At 52.1% G+C, this 18,263-nt stretch overlaps 1 protein-coding gene across 1 annotated transcript in view; it reads left to right on the top strand.

Annotated features, from left to right (window-relative positions):
- Positions 1 to 18,263, top strand: part of NIBAN3 (niban apoptosis regulator 3) — a 402,636-nt gene that overhangs the window by 319,428 nt on the left and 64,945 nt on the right. The window contains exon 10 of the mRNA XM_069604007.1: positions 15,992 to 16,150. Within this exon, the coding sequence (XP_069460108.1) occupies positions 15,992 to 16,150 (159 nt within the window). The remainder of the gene's footprint in view (positions 1 to 15,991; positions 16,151 to 18,263) is intronic.

Below are 18,263 nucleotides of genomic sequence, written 5' to 3'. Positions count from 1 at the left end.
ATAGCTAGAGATGGAAGGGTGAGGCATAGATGGGGTGGAGCTATAGATGGAGTGGGTATAGGTGGGGCATAGCTAGAGATGGATAGGATGAGGCATAGATGGGGTGGAGCTATAGATGGAGGGGGTATAGGTGGGGTATAGCTAGAGATGGAAGGGTGAGGCATAGATGGGGTGGAGCTATAGATGGAAGGGGTATAGGTGGGGCATAGCTAGAGATGGATGGGTGATGCATAGATGGGGTGGAGCTATGGATGGAGGGGGTATAGGAGGGGCATAGCTAGAGATGGAAGGGTGAGGCATAGATGGGGTGGAGCTATAGATGGAGGGGGTATATGTAGGGCATAGCTAGAGATGGAGGAAGGGTGAGGCATAGATGGGGTGGAGCTATAGATGGAGGGGGTATATGTGGTGCATAGCTAGAGATGGAAGGGTGAGGCATAGATGGGGTGGAGCTATATATGTGGAGGGGTATAGGAGGGGCATAGCTAGAGATGGATGGTGAGCCATAGATTGGGTGGAGCTATAGATCAAGGGGGTATACGTGGGGTATAGCTAGAGATGGAATGGTGAGGCATAGATGGGGTGGAGCTATAGATGGAGGGGTATATGTGGGGCATAGCTAGAGATGGAAGGGTGTGGCATAGATGGGGTGGAGCTATATATGGGGGGGTATAGGAGGGGCATAGCTAGAGATGGATGGGTGTGGCATAGATGGGGTGGAGCTATAGATGGAGGGGGTATATGTAGGGCATAGCTAGAGATGGAAGGGTGAGGCATAGATGGGGTGGAGCTATAGATGGAGGGGTATAGGAGGGGCATAGCTGGAGATGGAAGGGTGAGGCATAGATGGGGTGGAGCTATAGATGGAGGGGGTATAGGAGGGGCATAGTTAGGGATGGAAGGGTGCAGCATAGATGGAGGGGGTATAGGAGGGGCATAGCTAGAGATGGAAGGGTGAGGCATAGATGGGGTGGAGCTATAGATGCGGTATAGGAGGGGCATAGCTGGAGATGGAAGGGTGAGGCATAGATGGGGTGGAGCTATACATGGATGGGTATAGGAGGGGCATAGCTAGAGATGGAAGGGTGAGGCATAGATGGGGTGGAGCTATAGATGGAGGGGGTATAGGTGGGGAATAGCTAGAGAATGAAGGGTGATGCATAGATGGGGTGGAGCTATATAAGGAGGGTGTATAGGAAGGGCATAGCTAGAGATGGAAGGGTGAGGCATAGATGGGGTGGAGATATAGATGGAGGGGGTATAGGATGGGCATACTTGGAGATGGATGTGTGAGGCATAGATGGAGTGGAGCTATAGATGAAGGGATATAGGTGGAGCCTAGCTAGAGATGGATGGTGAGGCATAGATGGGGTGGAGCTTTAGATGGAGGGGGTATAGGTGGGGCATAGCTAGAGATGGAGGAGTGAGGCATAGATGGGGTGGAGCTATAGATGGATGGGGTATAGATGGGGCATAGCTAGAGATGGAAGGGTGAGGCATAGATGGGGTGGAGCTATAGAGGGAAGGTGTATAGGTGGGGCATAGCTAGAGATGGAAGGGTGAGGCATAAATGGGGTGGAGCTATAGATCGAGGGGGTATAGGTGGGGCATAGCTAGAGATGGAAGGGTGAGGCATAGATGGGCAGGAGCTATAGATGGAGGGGGTAAAGGTGGGGCATAGCTAGAGATGGAAGGGTGATGCATAGAAGGGGTGGAGGTATAGATGCAGGGGCACAGCTAGAGGTGGAGGGGGTATAGGTGGGGCATAGCTAGAGATGGAAGGGAGAGGCATAGATGGGGTGGAGCTATAGAGGGAAGGGGTATAGGTGGGCCATAGCTAGAGATGGAAGGGTGATGCATAGATGGGTTGGAGCTATAGATGGAGGGTGTATAGGAGGGGCATAGCTAGAGATGGAAGGGTGAGGCATAGATGGGGTGGAGCTATAGATCGAGGGATATAGGTGGGGCATAGCTAGAGATGGAAGGGTGATGCAAAAATGGGGTGGAGCTATAGATGGAGGGGGTATATGTAGGGCATAGCTAGAGATGGAAGGGTGAGGCATAGCTGGGGCGGAGCTATAGATGGAGGGTGCATAGGAGGGGCATAGCTAGAGATGGAAGGGTGATGCATAGATGGGGTGGAGCTATATATGGAGGGTGTATAGCAAGGGCATAGCTAGAGATGAAAGAGTGAGGCATAGATGGGGTGGAGCTATAGATGGGGGTGTATAGGAAGGGCATAGCTAGAGATGGAAGGGTGAGGCATAGATGGGGTGGAGCTATAGATGGAGGGGGTATAGGATGGGCATAGTTAGAGATGGATGTGTGAGGCATAGATGGAGTGGAGCTATAGATGAAGGGGTATAGGTGGGGCATAGCTAGAGATGGAAGGGTGAGGCATAGATGGGGTGGAACTATAGATGGAGGGGGTATAGATGGGGCATAGCTAGAGATGGAAGGGTGAGGCAGAGATGGGGTGGAGCTATAGATCGAGGGGGTATAGGTGGGGCATAGCTAGAGATGGAAGGGTGAGGCATAGATGGGCAGGAGCTATAGATGGAGAGGGTAAATGTGGGGCATAGCTAGAGATGGAAGGGTGAGGCATAGATGGGCAGGAGCTATAGATGGAGAGGGTAAATGTGGGGCATAGCTAGAGATGGAAGGGTGATGCATAGAGGGGGTGGAGGTATAAATGCAGGGGCACAGCTAGAGATGGAGGGGGTATAGGTGGGGCATAGCTAGAGATGGAAGGGTGAGGCATAGATGGGGTGGAGTTATAGAGGGAAGGGGTATAGGTGGGGCATAGCTAGAGATGGAAGGGTGATGCATAGATGGGGTGGAGCTATAGATGGAGGGTGTATAGGGGGGCATAGCTAGAGATGGAAGGGTGAGGCATAGATGGGGTGGAGCTATAGATCGAGGGGGTATAGGTGGGGCATAGTTAGAGATGGAAGGATGATGCAAAAATGGGGTGGAGCTATAGATGGAGGGGGTATATGTAGGGCATAGCTAGAGATGGAAGGGTGAGGCATAGATGGGGTGGAGCTATAGATCTAGGGGGTATAGGTGGGGTATGGCTAGAGATGGAAGGGTGAGGCATAGATGGGGTGGAGCTATAGAAGGAGGGGGTATAGGTGGGGCATAGCTAGAGTTGGATGGGTGAGGCATAGATGGGGTGGAGCTATAGATGGAGGGGGTATAGGAGTGTAATAGCTAGAGATGGAAGGGTGAGGCATAGATGGGGTGGAGCTATAGATGGAGGGGGTATATGTAGGGCATAGCTAGAGATGGAAGGGTGAGGCATAGAAGGGGTGGAGCTATATATGGAGGGGGTATAGGTGGTGCATAGCTAGAGATGGAAGGGTGAGGCATAGATGGGGTGGAGCTATAGATCAAGGGGGTATAGGTGGGGTATAGCTAGAGATGGATGGGTGAGGCATAGATGGGGTGGAGCTATAGATGGAGGGGGTATAGGTGGGGCATAGCTAGAGATGGAAGGGTGAGGCATAGATGGGGTGGAGCTATAGATCAAGGGGGTATAGGTGGGGTATAGCTAGAGATGGATGGGTGAGGCATAGATGGGGTGGAGCTATAGATGGAGGGGGTATAGGTGGGGCATAGCTAGAGATGGAAGGGTGAGGCATAGCTGGGGCGGAGCTATAGATGGAGGGTGCATAGGTGGGGTATAGCTAGAGATGGAAGGGTGAGGCATAGATGGGGTGGAGCTATAGATGGAGGGGTATAGGAGGGGCATAGCTGGAGATGGAAGGGTGAGGCATAGATGAGGTGGAGCTATACATGGAGGGGTATAGGAGGGGCATAGCTAGAGATGGAAGGGTGAGGCATAGATGTGGTGGAGCTATAGATGGAGGGGGTATAGGTGGGGCATAGCTAGAGATGGAAGGGTGATGCATAGATGGGGTGGAGCTATAGATGGAGGGTGTATAGGAGGGGCATAGCTAGAGATGGAAGGGTGAGGCATAGATGTGCTGGAGCTATAGATCGAGGGGGTATAGGTGGGGCATAGCTAGAGATGGAAGGGTGATGCATAGATGGGGTGGAGCTATAGATGGACTGGGTATATGTAGGGCATAGCTAGAGATGGAAGGGTGAGGCATAGCTGGGGTGAAGCTATAGATGGAGGGTGTATAGGAGGGGCATAGCTAGAGATGGAAGGGTGAGGCATAGATGGGGTGGAGCTATAGATCGAGGGGGTATAGGTGGGGCATAGCTAGAGATGGATAGGATGAGGCATAGATGGGGTGGAGCTATAGATGGAGGGGGGATAGGTGGGGCATAGCTAGAGGTGGATGGGTGAGGCATAGATGGGGTGGAGCTATAGATGGAGGGGGTATAGGAGGGGCATAGCTAGAGATAGAAGGGTGAGGCATAGATGGGGTGTTGCTATAGATGGAGGGGGTATATGTAGGGCATAGCTAGAGATGGAAGGGTGAGGCATAGATGGGGTGGAGCTATAGATGGAGGGGGTATAGGAGGGGCATAGCAAGAGATGGATGGTGAGGCATAGATGGGGTGGAGCTATAGATCAAGGGGGTATACGTGGGGTATAGCTAGAGATGGAAGGGTGAGGCCTAGATGGGGTGGAGATACAGATGGAGGGGGTACATGTGGGGCATAGCTAGAGATGGATGGGTGAGGCATAGATGGGGTGGAGCTATAGATGGAGGGGTATAGGTGGGGCATAGCTAGAGATGGAAGGGTGTGGCATAGATGGGGTGGAGCTATATATGGAGGGGTATAGGAGGGGCCTAGCTAGAGATGGATGGGTGTGGCATAGATCGGGTGGAGCCATAGATGGAGGGGGTATATGTAGAGCATAGCTAGAGATGGAAGGGTGAGGCATTTTTGGGGTGGAACTATAGATGGAGGGGGTATAGGTGGTGCATAGCTAGAGATGGAAGGGTGAGACATAGATGGGGTGTTGCTATAGATGGAGGGGTTTAGGAGGGGCATAGCTGGAGATGGAAGGGTGAGGCATAGATGGGGTGGAGCTATAGATGGAGGGGGTATAGGAGGGGCATAGTTAGGGATGGAAGGGTGTAGCATAGATGGAGGAGTATAGGAGGGGCATAGCTAGAGATGGAAGGGTGAGGCATAGATGGGGTGGAGCTATAGATGGAGGGGGTATAGGTGGGGCATAGCTAGAGAATGAAGGGTGATGCATAGATGGGGTGGAGCTATATATGGAGGGTGTATAGGAAGGGCATAGCTAGAGATGGAAGGGTGAGGCATAGATGGGGTGGAGCTATAGATGGAGGGGGTATAGGATGGGCATAGTTAAATATGGATGTGTGAGGCATAGATGGTGTGGAGCTATAGATGAAGGGGTATAGTTGGGGCCTAGCTAGAAATGGATGGTGAGGCATAGATGGGGTGGAGCTTTAGATGGAGGGGGTATAGGTGGGGCATAGCTAGAGATGGAAGGGTGAGGAATAGATGGGGTGGAGCTATAGATGGAAGGGGTATAGATGGGGCATAGCTAGAGATGGAAGGGTGAGGCATAGATGGGGTGGAGCTATAGAGGGAAGGTGTATAGGTGGGGCATAGCTAGAGATGGAAGGGTGATGCATAGAGGGGGTGGAACTATAGATACAGGGGCACAGCTAGAGATGGAGGGGGTATAGGTGGGGCATAGCTAGAGATGGAAGGGTGAGGCATAGATGGGGTGAAGCTATAGAGGGAAGGGGTATAGGTGGGGCATAGCTAGAGATGGAAGGGTGATACATAGATGGGATGGAGCTATAGATGGAGGGTGTATAGGAGGGGCATAGCTAGAGATGGAAGGGTGAGGCATAGATGGGGTGGAGCTATAGATAGAGGGGGTATAGGTGGGGCATAGCTAGAGATGGAAGGGTGATCCAAAAATGGGGTGGAGCTATAGATGGAGGGGGTATATGTAGGGCATAGCTAGAGATGGAATGGTGAGACATAGCTGGGGCGGAGCTATAGATGGAGGGTGCATAGGAGGGGCATAGCTAGAGATGGAAGGGTGAGGCATAGAATGGGTGGAGCTATAGATGGAGGGGGTATAGGTGGGGCATAGCTAGAGATGGATAGGATGAGGCATAGATGGGGTGGAGCTATAGATGGAGGGGGTATATGTAGGGCATAGCTAGAGATGGAATGGTGAGGCATAGATGGGGTGGAGCTATAGATCTAGGGAGTATAGGTGGGGTATAGCTAGAGATGGAAGGGTGAGGCATAGATTTGGTGGAGCTATAGATGGAGGGGGTATAGGTGGGGCATAGCTAGAGATGGATGGGTGAGGCATAGATGGGGTGGAGCTATAGATGGAGGGGGTATAGGAGGGGCATAGCTAGAGATGGAAGGGTGAGGCATAGATGGGGTGGAGGTATAGATGGAGGGGGTACATGTAGGGCATAGCTAGAGATGGAAGGGTGAGGCATAGATGGGGTGGAGCTATATATGGAGGGGGTATAGGTGGTGCATAGCTAGAGATGGAAGCGTGAGGCATAGATGGGGTGGAGCTATAGATCAAGGGGGTATAGGTGGGGTATAGCTAGAGATGGATGGGTGAGGCATAGATGGGGTGGAGCTATAGATGGAGGGGTATAGGTGGGGCATAGCTAGAGATGGAAGGGTGTGGCATCAATGGGGTGGAGCTATATATGGAGGGGTATAGGAGGGGCATAGCTAGAGATGGATGGGTGTGGCATAGATGGGGTGGAGCTATAGATGGAGGGGGTATATGTAGGGTATAGCTAGAGATGGAAGGGTGAGGCATAGATGGGGTGGAGCTATAGATGGAGGGGTATAGGAGGGGCATAGCTGGAGATGGAAGGGTGAGGCATAGATGAGGTGGAGCTATACATGGAGGGGTATAGGAGGGGCATAGCTAGAGATGGAAGGGTGAGGCATAGATGGGGTGGAGCTATAGATGGAGGGGGTATAGATGGGGCATAGCTAGAGATGGAAGGGTGAGGCATAGATGGGGGGAGCTATAGAGGGAAGGGGTATAGGTGGGGCATAGCTAGAGATGGAAGGGTGAGGCATAAATGGGGTGGAGCTATAGATCGAGGGGGTATAGGTGGGGCATAGCTAGAGATGGAAGGGTGAGGCATAGATGGGCAGGAGCTATAGATGAAGGGGGTAAAGGTGGGGCACAGCTAGAGATGGAAGGGTGATGCATAGATGGGGTGGAGGTATAGATGCAGGGGCACAGCTAGAGATGGAGGGGGTATAGGTGGGGCATAGCTAGAGATGGAAGGTTGAGGCATAGATGTGGCAGAGCTATAGAGGGAAAGAGCATAGGTGGGGCATAGCTAGAGATGGAAGGGTGATGCATAGATGGGGTGGAGCTATAGATGGAGGGTGTATAGGAGGGGCATAGCTAGAGATGGAAGGGTGAGGCATAGATGGGGTGGAGCTATAGATCGAGGGGGTATAGGTGGGGCATAGCTAGAGATGGAAGGGTGATGCATAGATGGGGTGGAGCTATAGATGGACTGGGTATATGTAGGGCATAGCTAGAGATGGAAGGGTGAGGCATAGCTGAGGTGAAGCTATAGATGGAGGGTGTATAGGAGGGGCATAGCTAGAGATGGAAGGGTGAGGCATAGATGGGGTGGAGCTATAGATGGAGGGGTATAGGTGGGGCATAGCTAGAGATTAATGGGTGAGGCATAGATGGGGTGGAGCTATAGATGGAGGGGGTATAGGAGGGGCATAGCTAGAGATGGAAGGGTGAGGCATAGATGGGGTGGAGCTATAGATGGAGGGGGTATATGTAGGGCATAGCTAGAGATGGAAGGGTGAGGCATAGATGGGGTGGAGCTATAGATGGAGGGGGTATAGGAGGGGCATAGCAAGAGATGGATGGTGAGTCATAGATGGGGTGGAGCTATAGATCAAGGGGGAATACGTGGGGTATAGCTAGAGATGGAAGGGTGAGGCCTAGATGGGGTGGAGCTACAGATGGAGGGGGTATATGTGGGGCATAGCTAGAGATGGATGGGTGAGGCATAGATGGGGTGGAGCTATAGATGGAGGGGTATAGGTGGGGCATAGCTAGAGATGGAAGGGTGTGGCATAGATGGGGTGGAGCTATATATGGAGGGGTATAGGAGGGGCATAGCTAGAGATGATGGGTGTGGCATAGATCGGGTGGAGCCATATATGGAGGGGGTATATGTAGGGCATAGCTAGAGATGGAAGGGTGAGGCATTTTTGGGGTGGAGCTATAGATGGAGGGGGTATAGGTGGTGCATAGCTAGAGATGGAAGGGTGAGACATAGATGGGGTGGAGCTATAGATGGAGGGGTATAGGAGGGGCATAGCTGGAGATGGAAGGGTGAGGCATAGATGGGGTGGAGCTATAGATGGAGGGGGTATAGGAGGGGCATAGTTAGGGATGGAAGGGTGCAGCATAAATGGAGGGGGTATAGGAGGGGCATCGCTAGAGATGGAAGGGTGAGGCATAGATGGGGTGGAGCTATAGATGGAGGGGTATAGGAGGGGCATAGCTGGAGATGGAAGGGTGAGGCATAGATGGGGTGGAGCTATAGATGGAGGGGGTATAGGATGGGCATAGTTAGAGATGGATGTGTGAGGCATAGATGGTGTGGAGCTATAGATGAAGGGGTATACGTGGGGCCTAGCTAGAGATGGATGGTGAGGCATAGATGGGGTGGAGCTATATATGGAGGGTGTATAGGAAGGGCATAGCTAGAGATGGAAGGGTGAGGCATAGATGGGGTGGAGCTATAGATGGAGGGGGTATAGGATGGGCATAGTTAGAGATGGATGTGTGAGGCATAGATGGTGTGGAGCTATAGATGAAGGGGTATACGTGGGGCCTAGCTAGAGATGGATGGTGAGGCATAGATGGGGTGGAGCTTTAGATGGAGGGGGTATAGATGGGGCATAGCTAGAGATGGAAGGGTGAGGCATAGATGGGGTGGAGCTATAGTGGGAAGGTGTATAGGTGGGGCATAGCTAGAGATGGAAGGGTGAGGCATAAATGGGGTGGAGCTATAGATCGAGGGGGTATAGGTGGGGCATAGCTAGAGATGGAAGGGTGAGGCATAGATGGGCAGGAGCTATAGATGGAGGGGGTAAAGGTGGGGCATAGCTAGAGATGGAAGGGTGATGCATAGAGGGGGTGGAGCTATAGATACAGGGGCACAGCTAGAGATGGAGGGGGTATAGGAGGGGCATAGCTAGAGATGGAAGGGTGAGGCATAGATGGGGTGGAGCTATAGATCGAGGGGGTATAGGTGGGGCATAGCTAGAGATGGAAGGGTGATGCAAAAATGGGGTGGAGCTATAGATGGAGGGGGTATAGGTGGGGCATAGCTAGAGATGGATAGGATGAGGCATAGATGGGGTGGAGCTATAGAAGGAGGAGGTATATGTAGGGCATAGCTAGAGACGGAAGGGTGAGGCATAGATGGGGTGGAGCTATAGATCTAGGGGGTATAGGTGGGGTATAGCTAGAGATGGAAGGGTGAGGCATAGATGGGGTGGAGCTATAGATGGAGGGGGTATAGGTGGGGCATAGCTAGAGATGGATGGGTGAGGCATAGATGGGGTGGAGCTATAGATGGAGGGGGTATAGGAGGGGCATAGCTAGAGATGGAAGGGTGAGGCATAGATGGGGTGGAGGTATAGATGGAGGGGGTATATGTAGGGCATGGCTAGAGATGGAAGGGTGAGGCATAGATGGGGTGGAGCTATATATGGAGGGGGTATTGGTGGTGCATAGCTAGAGATGGAAGGGTGAGGCATAGATGGGGTGGAGCTATAGATCAAGGGGGTATAGGTGGGGTATAGCTAGAGATGGATGGGTGAGGCATAGATGGGGTGGAGCTATAGATGGAGGGGTATAGGTGGGGCATAGCTAGAGATGGAAGGGTGTAGCATCAATGGGGTGGAGCTATATATGGAGGGGTATAGGAGGGGCATAGCTAGGGAATGATGGGTGTGGCATAGATGGGGTGGAGCTATAGATGGAGGGGTATATGTAGGGCATAGCTAGAGATGGAATGGTGAGGCATAGATGGGGTGGAGCTATAGATGGAGGTGGTATAGGAGGGACATAGCTAGAGCTGGAAGGATGAGGCATAGATGGGGTGGAGCTATAGATGGAGGGGGTATATGTAGGGCATAGCTAGAGATGGAATGGTGAGGCATAGATGGGGTGGAGCTATAGATGGAGGGGGTATATGTAGGGCATAGCTAGAGATGGAAGGGTGAGGCATAGCTGGGGCAGAGCTATAGATGGAGGGTGCATAGGAGGGGCATAGCTAGAGATGGAAGGGTGAGGCATAGATGGGGTGGAGCTATAGATGGTGGGGGTATAGGTGGAGCATAGCTAGAGATGGATAGGATGCGGCATAGATGGGATGGAGCTATAGATGGAGGGGGTATATGTAGGGCATAGCTAGAGATGGAAGGGTGAGGCATAGATGGGGTGGAGCTATAGATCTAGGGGGTATAGGTGGGGTATAGCTAGAGATGGAAGAGTGAGGCATAGATGGGGTGGAGCTATAGATGGAGGGGGTATAGGAGGGGCATAGCTAGAGATGGAAGTGTGAGGCATAGATGGGGTGGAGCTATAGATGGAGGGGGTATATGTAGGGCATAGCTGGAGATGGAAGGTGAGGCATAGATGGGGTGGAGCTATAGATGGAGGCGCTATAGGAGGGGCATAGCTAGAGATGGAAGGGTGAGCCATAGATGGGGTGGAACTATAGATGGAGGGGGTATATGTAGGGCATAGCTAGAGATGGAAGGGTGAGGCATAGATGGGGTGGAGCTATATATGGAGGGGGTATAGGTGGTGCATAGCTAGAGATGGAAGGGTGAGGCATAGATGGGGTGGAGCTATAGATGGAGCGGTATATGTAGGGCATAGCTAGAGATGGAATGGTGAGGCATAGATGGGGTGGAACTATAGATGGAGGTGATATAGGAGGGACATAGCTAGAGCTTGAAGGGTGAGGCATAGATGGGGTGGAGCTATAGATGGAGGGGGTATATGTAGGGCATAGCTAGAGATGGAATGGTGAGGCATAGATGGGGTGGAGCTATAGATGGAGGGGGTATATGTAGGGCATAGCTAGAGATGGAAGGGTGAGGCATAGCTGGGGCGGAGCTATAGATGGAGGGTGCATAGGAGGGGCATAGCTAGAGATGGAATGGTGAGGCATAGATGGGGTGGAGCTATAGATGTAGGGTGTATAGGTGGGGCATAGCTAGAGATGGTTAGGATGAGGCATAGATGGGGTGGAGCTATAGATGGAGGGGGTATATGTAGGGCATAGCTAGAGATGGAAGGGTGGGGCATAGATGGGGTGGATCTATAGATCTAGAGGGTATAGGTGGGGTATAGCTAGAGATGGAAGGGTGAGGCATAGATGGGGTGGAGCTATAGATGGAGGGGATATATGTAGGGCATAGCTAGAGATGGAAGGGTGAGGCATAGATGGGGTGGAGCTATAGGTGGAGGGGGTATAGGAGGGGCATAGCTAGAGATGGAAGGGTGAGGCATAGATGGGGTGGAGCTATAGATGGAGGGGATATATGTAGGGCATAGCTAGAGATGGAAGGGTGAGGCATAGATGGGGTGGAGGTATATATGGAGGGGGTATAGGTGGTGCATAGCTAGAGATGGAAGGGTGAGGCATAGATGGGGTGGAGCAACAGATGGAGCATAGCTAGAGATGGATGGGTGAGGCATAGATGGGGTGGAGCTATAGATGGAGGGGGTATAGGAGGGGCATAGCTAGAGATTGAAGGGTGTGGCATAGATGGGGTGGAGCTATAGATGGAGGGGGTATATGTAGGGCATAGCTAGAGATGGAAGGGTGAGGCATAGATGGGGTGGAGCTATATATGGAGGGGCTATAGGTGGTGCATAGCTAGAGATGGACGGGTGAGGCATAGATGGGGTGGAGCTACAGATCGAGCATAGCTAGAGATGGATGGGTGAGGCATAGATGGGGTGGAGCTATAGATGGAGGGGTATAGGTGGGGCATAGCTAGAGATGGAAGGGTGTGGCATCGATGGGGTGGAGCTATATATGGAGGGGTATAGGAGGGGCATAGCTAGAGATGGAAGGGTGAGGCATAGATGGGGTGGAGCTATAGATGGAGGGGGTATATGTAGGGCAAAGCTAGAGATGGAAGGGTGAATAGATGGGGTGGAGCTATAGATGGAGGGGGTATAGGTGGTGCATAGCTAGAGATGGAAGGGTGAGGCTCAGATGGGGTGGAGCTATAGATGGAGGGGTATAGGTGTTGCATAGCTAGAGATGGAAGGGTGTGGCATAGATGAGGTGGAGCTATAGATGGAGGGGGTATATGTAGGGCATAGCTAGAGATGGAAGGGTGAGGTATAGATGGGGTGGAGCTATAGATGGAGGGGGTATATGTGGTGCATAGCTAGAGATGGAAGGGTGAGGCATAAATGGGGTGGAGCTATATATGGAGGGGTATAGGAGGGGCATAGGTAGAGATGGATGGTGAGGCATAGATGGGGTGGAGCTATAGATCAAGGGGGTATACGTGGGGTATAGCTAGAGATGGAAGGGTGAGGCCTAGATGGGGTGGAACTACAGAATGAGGGGTATATGTGGGGCGTAGCTAGAGATGGAAGGGTGAGGCATAGATGGGGTGGCGCTATAGATGGAGGGGTATAGGTGGGGCATAGCTAGAGATGGAAGGGTGTGGCATAAATGGGGTGGAGCTATAGATGGAGGGGTATATGTAGGGCATAGCTAGAGATGGAAGGGTGAGGCATAGATGGGGTGGAGCTATAGATGGAGGGGTATATGTAGGGCATAGCTAGAGATGGAAGGGTGAGGCATAGATGGGGTGGAGCTATAGATGGAGGGTGCATAGGAGGGGCATAGCTAGAGATGGAAGGGTGAGGCATAGATGGGGTGGAGCTATAGATGTAGGGTGTATAGGTGGGGCATAGCTAGAGATGGATAGGATGAGGCATAGATGGGGTGGAGCTATAGATGGATGGGGTATATGTAGGGCATAGCTAGAGATGGAAGGGTGAGGCATAGATGGGGTGGATCTATAGATCTAGGGGGTATAGGTGGTGCATAGCTAGAGATGGAAGGGTGAGGCATAGATGGGGTGAAGCTATAGATGAAGGGGGTATAGGTGGGGCATAGCTAGAGATGGAAGGGTGAGGCTCAGATGGGGTGGAGCTATAGATGGAGGGGTATAGGTGTTGCATAGCTAGAGATGGAAGGGTGTGGCATAGATGAGGTGGAGCTATAGATGGAGGGGGTATATGTAGGGCATAGCTAGAGATGGAAGGGTGAGGCATAGATGGGGTGGAGCTATAGATGGAGGGGGTATATGTGGTGCATAGCTAGAGATGGAAGGGTGAGGCATAAATGGGGTGGAGCTATATATGGAGGGGTATAGGAGGGGCATAGCAAGAGATGGATGGTGAGGCATAGATGGGGTGGAGCTATAGATCAAGGGGGTATACGTGGGGTATAGCTAGAGATGGAAGGGTGAGGCCTAGATGGGGTGGAACTACAGAATGAGGGGGTATATGTGGGGCGTAGCTAGAGATGGAAGGGTGAGGCATAGATGGGGTGGCGCTATAGATGGAGGGGTATAGGTGGGGCATAGCTAGAGATGGAAGGGTGTGGCATAGATGGTGTGGAGCTATAGATGGAGGGGTATATGTAGGGCATAGCTAGAGATGGAAGGGTGAGGCATAGATGGGGTGGAGCTATAGATGGAGGGGTATATGTAGGGCATAGCTAGAGATGGAAGGGTGAGGCATAGATGGGGTGGAGCTATAGATGGAGGGTGCATCGGAGGGGCATAGCTAGAGATGGAAGGGTGAGGCATAGATGGGGTGGAGCTATAGATGTAGGGTGTATAGGTGGGGCATAGCTAGAGATGGATAGGATGAGGCATAGATGGGGTGGAGCTATAGATGGATGGGGTATATGTAGGGCATAGCTAGAGATGGAAGGGTGAGGCATAGATGGGGTGGATCTATAGATCTAGGGGTATAGGTGGGGTATAGCTAGAGATGGAAGGGTGAGGCATAGATGGGGTGGAGCTATAGATGGAGGTGGTAGAGGAGGGGCATAGCTAGAGATGGAAGGGTGTTGCATAGATGGGGTGGAGCTATAGATGGAGGGGTATATGTAGGGCATAGCTAAAGATGGAAGGGTGAGGCATAGATGGGGTGGAGCTATAGATGGAGGGGGTATAGGTGGTGCATAGCTAGAGATGGAAGGGTGAGGCATAGATGGGGTGGAGCTATAGATGGAGGGGTATAGGAGGGGCATAGCTAGAGATTGAAGGGTGAGGCATAGATGGGGTGGAGCTATAGATGGAGGGGGTATATGTAGGGCATAGCTAGAGATGGAAGGGTGAGGCATAGATGGGGTGGAGCTATATATGGAGGGGCTATAGGTGGTGCATAGCTAGAGATGGAAGGGTGAGGCATAGATGGGGTGGAGCTACAGATGGAGCATAGCTAGAGATGGATGGGTGAGGCATAGATGGGGTGGAGCTATAGATGGAGGGGTATAGGTGGGGCATAGCTAGAGATGGAAGGGTGTGGCATCGATGGGGTGGAGCTATATATGGAGGGGTATAGGAGGGGCATAGCTAGAGATGGATGGGTGTGGCATAGATGGGGTGGAGCTATAGATGGAGGGGCTATATGTAGGGCATAGCTAGAGATGGAATGGTGAGGCATAGATGGGGTGGAGCTATAGATGGAGGGGGTATAGGAGGGGCATAGCTAGAGATGGAAGGGTGAGGCATAGATGGGGTGGAGCTATAGATGGAGGGGGTATATGTAGGGCATAGCTAGAGATGGAATGGTGAGGCATAGATGCATGGTGCTATAGATGGAGGGGGTATAGGAGGGGCATAGCTAGAGATGGAAGGGTGAGGCATAGATGGGGTGGAGCTATAGATGGAGGGGGTATATGTAGGGCATAGCTAGAGATGGAAGGGTGAGGCATAGATGGGGTGGAGCTATAGATGGAGGGGGTATAGGTGGTGCATAGCTAGAGATGGAAGGGTGAGGCATAGATGGGGTGAAGCTATAGATGAAGGGGGTATAGGTGGGGCATAGCTAGAGATGGAAGGGTGAGGCTCAGATGGGGTGGAGCTATAGATGGAGGGGTATAGGTGTTGCATAGCTAGAGATGGAAGGGTGTGGCATAGATGAGGTGGAGCTATAGATGGAGGGGGTATATGTAGGGCATAGCTAGAGATGGAAGGGTGAGGCATAGATGGGGTGGAGCTATAGATGGAGGGGGTATATGTGGTGCATAGCTAGAGATGGAAGGGTGAGGCATAAATGGGGTGGAGCTATATATACAGGGATATAGGAAGGGCATAGCAAGAGATGGATGGTGAGGCATATATGGGGTGGAGCTATAGATCAAGGGGGTATACGTGGGGTATAGCTAGAGATGGAAGGGTGAGGCCTAGATGGGGTGGAACTACAGATGGAGGGGGTATATGTGGTGCGTAGCTAGAGATGGAAGGGTGAGGCATAGATGGGGTGGCGCTATAGATGGAGGGGTATAGGTGGGGCATAGCTAGAGATGGAAGGGTATGGCATAGATGGGGTGGAGCTATAGATGGAGGGGTATATGTAGGGCATAGCTAGAGATGGAAGGGTGAGGCATAGATGGGGTGGAGCTATAGATGGAGGGGGCCTAGGAGGGGCATAGCTAGAGATGGAAGGGTGAGGCATAGATGGGGTGGAGCTATAGATGGAGGGGTTAGCTTTAGGGGACGGGGCAATAGGAGGAATTCGGCATTAGAGGGCGTGAGGTATAAGTAGGCTGGGATTGTTGATATTAGATGTGGGTGGGGTGGAAGAAGATACAGGGTGTGTCTCGCAAAGGTGGGGCTGCAGGAGATGGGAAGCTGTTGAGGGGCGCGGGTTGCTAAGAGCAGGCCATGGCTGCCCACGCGTAATGACTCTCTTCTGGCCTAGGTCTTCACCCTGGGGGATCTGCCCTGGGACTCGGTGCTCATGCAGCGGTGCTATGAGAAGACGGCCGCCTTCCAGGAATGTCTGCAGGGGCTGGGGGAGAGGTTCGACCTCCACAGTCTGAGCTGGCTGCAGCTGCAGGCGCAGAACCTGATGCAGCAGGTAAGAGGTCACAGGGGTCAGCGGGTCACGGGAGGGGTGGCTGGGCCTCTGAACACCTGCCCATCAACCCCCACGCTTGGGAGCAAGGGGGGGAGGGTTATCGAATGAGTCCAGACCTGTGGCCGGACAGAGCAGGGCTCAGAGTTAAACGGCGTCTGCGCTGCACTATTAACAAAGGCCCTGCAATTACTAACTTAAAGCATTTCATTTTTAGCACCTACAGTCATATGTATTTTTAGCCAATTGAAATCGTGATGTGGTGTTAGCACTGGCCAGGGGAGTGATTAGAAGGGAAGTGGGGACAACATACAGCTCATTCTCACAGCAGTCCTTAAGTGTGTGGTTTTAGATATGAAGGAGCGAGTTAACTGCTTGTAGCATTGAAGCTGCACTATACTAGTTTTATTAGAATGCGTAAAAAGTTTGATGCCCCCACAAACATCATTATGTTCGTACATGGGAATATTGGCATATTTTGGTGAGCCAGAATGGAAATGTATGGGCACAGCCAAGGTGAAAATGTTTTATGACTGGCATATAATGGTATAATGAACACACATGTATGGTTTGCATCTCATGTGGAAGTTGGATTAGTGGCACTGTACTACCGGCTGGCCCCCTGGTGGTTGCTTCTGCTTAAAGAGTGATGCCCGATCAGCTACCTGGCCTTTAGGTATAAAAATGATCTAAGCAACTTAATGTGTATGTTCTCTTTAAATCCAATCACTTGATCATTCTCAGTGGCGTATCAAGCTTACTTGAGCCCCACACCAGACAACCCTTGGGATTGAACGGTGGGGGCGGAGTCTTCAAGTTTGGCCCGCCCAGTTTCTGAAGTGGCCCCTCCCATCACAATAACACCACCCTGAAATGTAAGTTTTTTTGCACTCCTGGGTGTGTGAGTGAGTGACACACTACGTGCACTGCATGAAACATGTGTGAGATACAGGAACAGTCCGTGCCATGAGTGCTGAGAGGTACACACGGACACAGCGCAGGCGCATTGCGTGAGGGCTTCCAGATACAGGAACACTGCCTCCCCAGAGCCTGAGGGTTTTGTGATACAGGCACACTCCATTCCCAGGACATGAGGGCTGCTTTCTGTGCACTGCTTTCCCAGGGTGTGATGCCTTTGAGATACAGACATACTCCATCCCCAGGGTGTGTGGTTAGTCATGTTTAGGCACACAGCTTTCCCAGGGTGTGAGGCCTTTGAGATACAGACACACTCCATCCCCAGGGTGTGTGGTTAGTCATGTTTAGGCACACAGCTTTCTCAGGGTGTGAGGCCTTTGAGATACAGACACACTCCATCCCCAGGGTGTGTGGTTAGTCATGTAAAGCACACTATGAGCCTCATTACGAGGTGGGCGGTAAGGGTTAACGGTCACCGGTAAGGAGACCGGTGCCGGTAAACCCTTACTGCCCTATTCCGTGGTCCCTTAGCGGATCCCGCTAGGGGCGCCTGGTTTCAGCAGGCACCCTTAGCGGGAGCCGCAAAGGGACCAGAGAGCTAATAACGGGCCCGCTATAAGCTCCATCCCCATTCCTATTGAGCCCTTTGGTTGGAATGACCCGGTAAGTCCCTATTTCGAGAACCCGGACCCGGAATGCGGTAAGGGGCTATTAGAACCTCCTACCTCGTAATGAGGCCCTATATGTCTGAGGGCTTTCAGATACAAGCACAGGTCGTTGTCAGGGCACGAGGGCTGTGAGGTACAGGCACACTGCTTTCCAGGTGTTTGAGGGATTTGTGATACAGACACACTCCATGGCCAGGATGCGAGGGCTGTGAGGTACAGGCACACTGCTTTCCCATGGTATGAGGTAATTGAGATATAGGCACACTTAATTCCTAGGCTCTGACAGCTGTGAGGTACATTCACACAGCATTCCCAAGCAGTGAATGTTAATGTTAATGTTAAAGGACATTTGTACCGCGCACTATCACCACCGGAGTGGTCCTCTGGCGCTCTGGCGGCTCTGAAAGAGGAAGGGTGGGTGGGTTAGTGGGAGGAAGCTGGGAAAATGCAAGAGAGCAGTGATGTGCTGTTGGCGGCCTCAGCCCGGTGGGTCCTTTGGCTGGGCCCGGGGTGTTTGCGATCAGTAGTCG

This window comes from Ambystoma mexicanum, chromosome 3q, assembly GCF_040938575.1.
Source record: "Ambystoma mexicanum isolate Mex_15411 chromosome 3q, UKY_AmexF1_1, whole genome shotgun sequence".
Classification (NCBI taxonomy): domain Eukaryota; kingdom Metazoa; phylum Chordata; class Amphibia; order Caudata; family Ambystomatidae; genus Ambystoma; species Ambystoma mexicanum.
The sequence above is the reverse complement of the archived record's forward strand: the minus strand, read 5'-3'. Positions and strand labels throughout refer to the sequence as shown.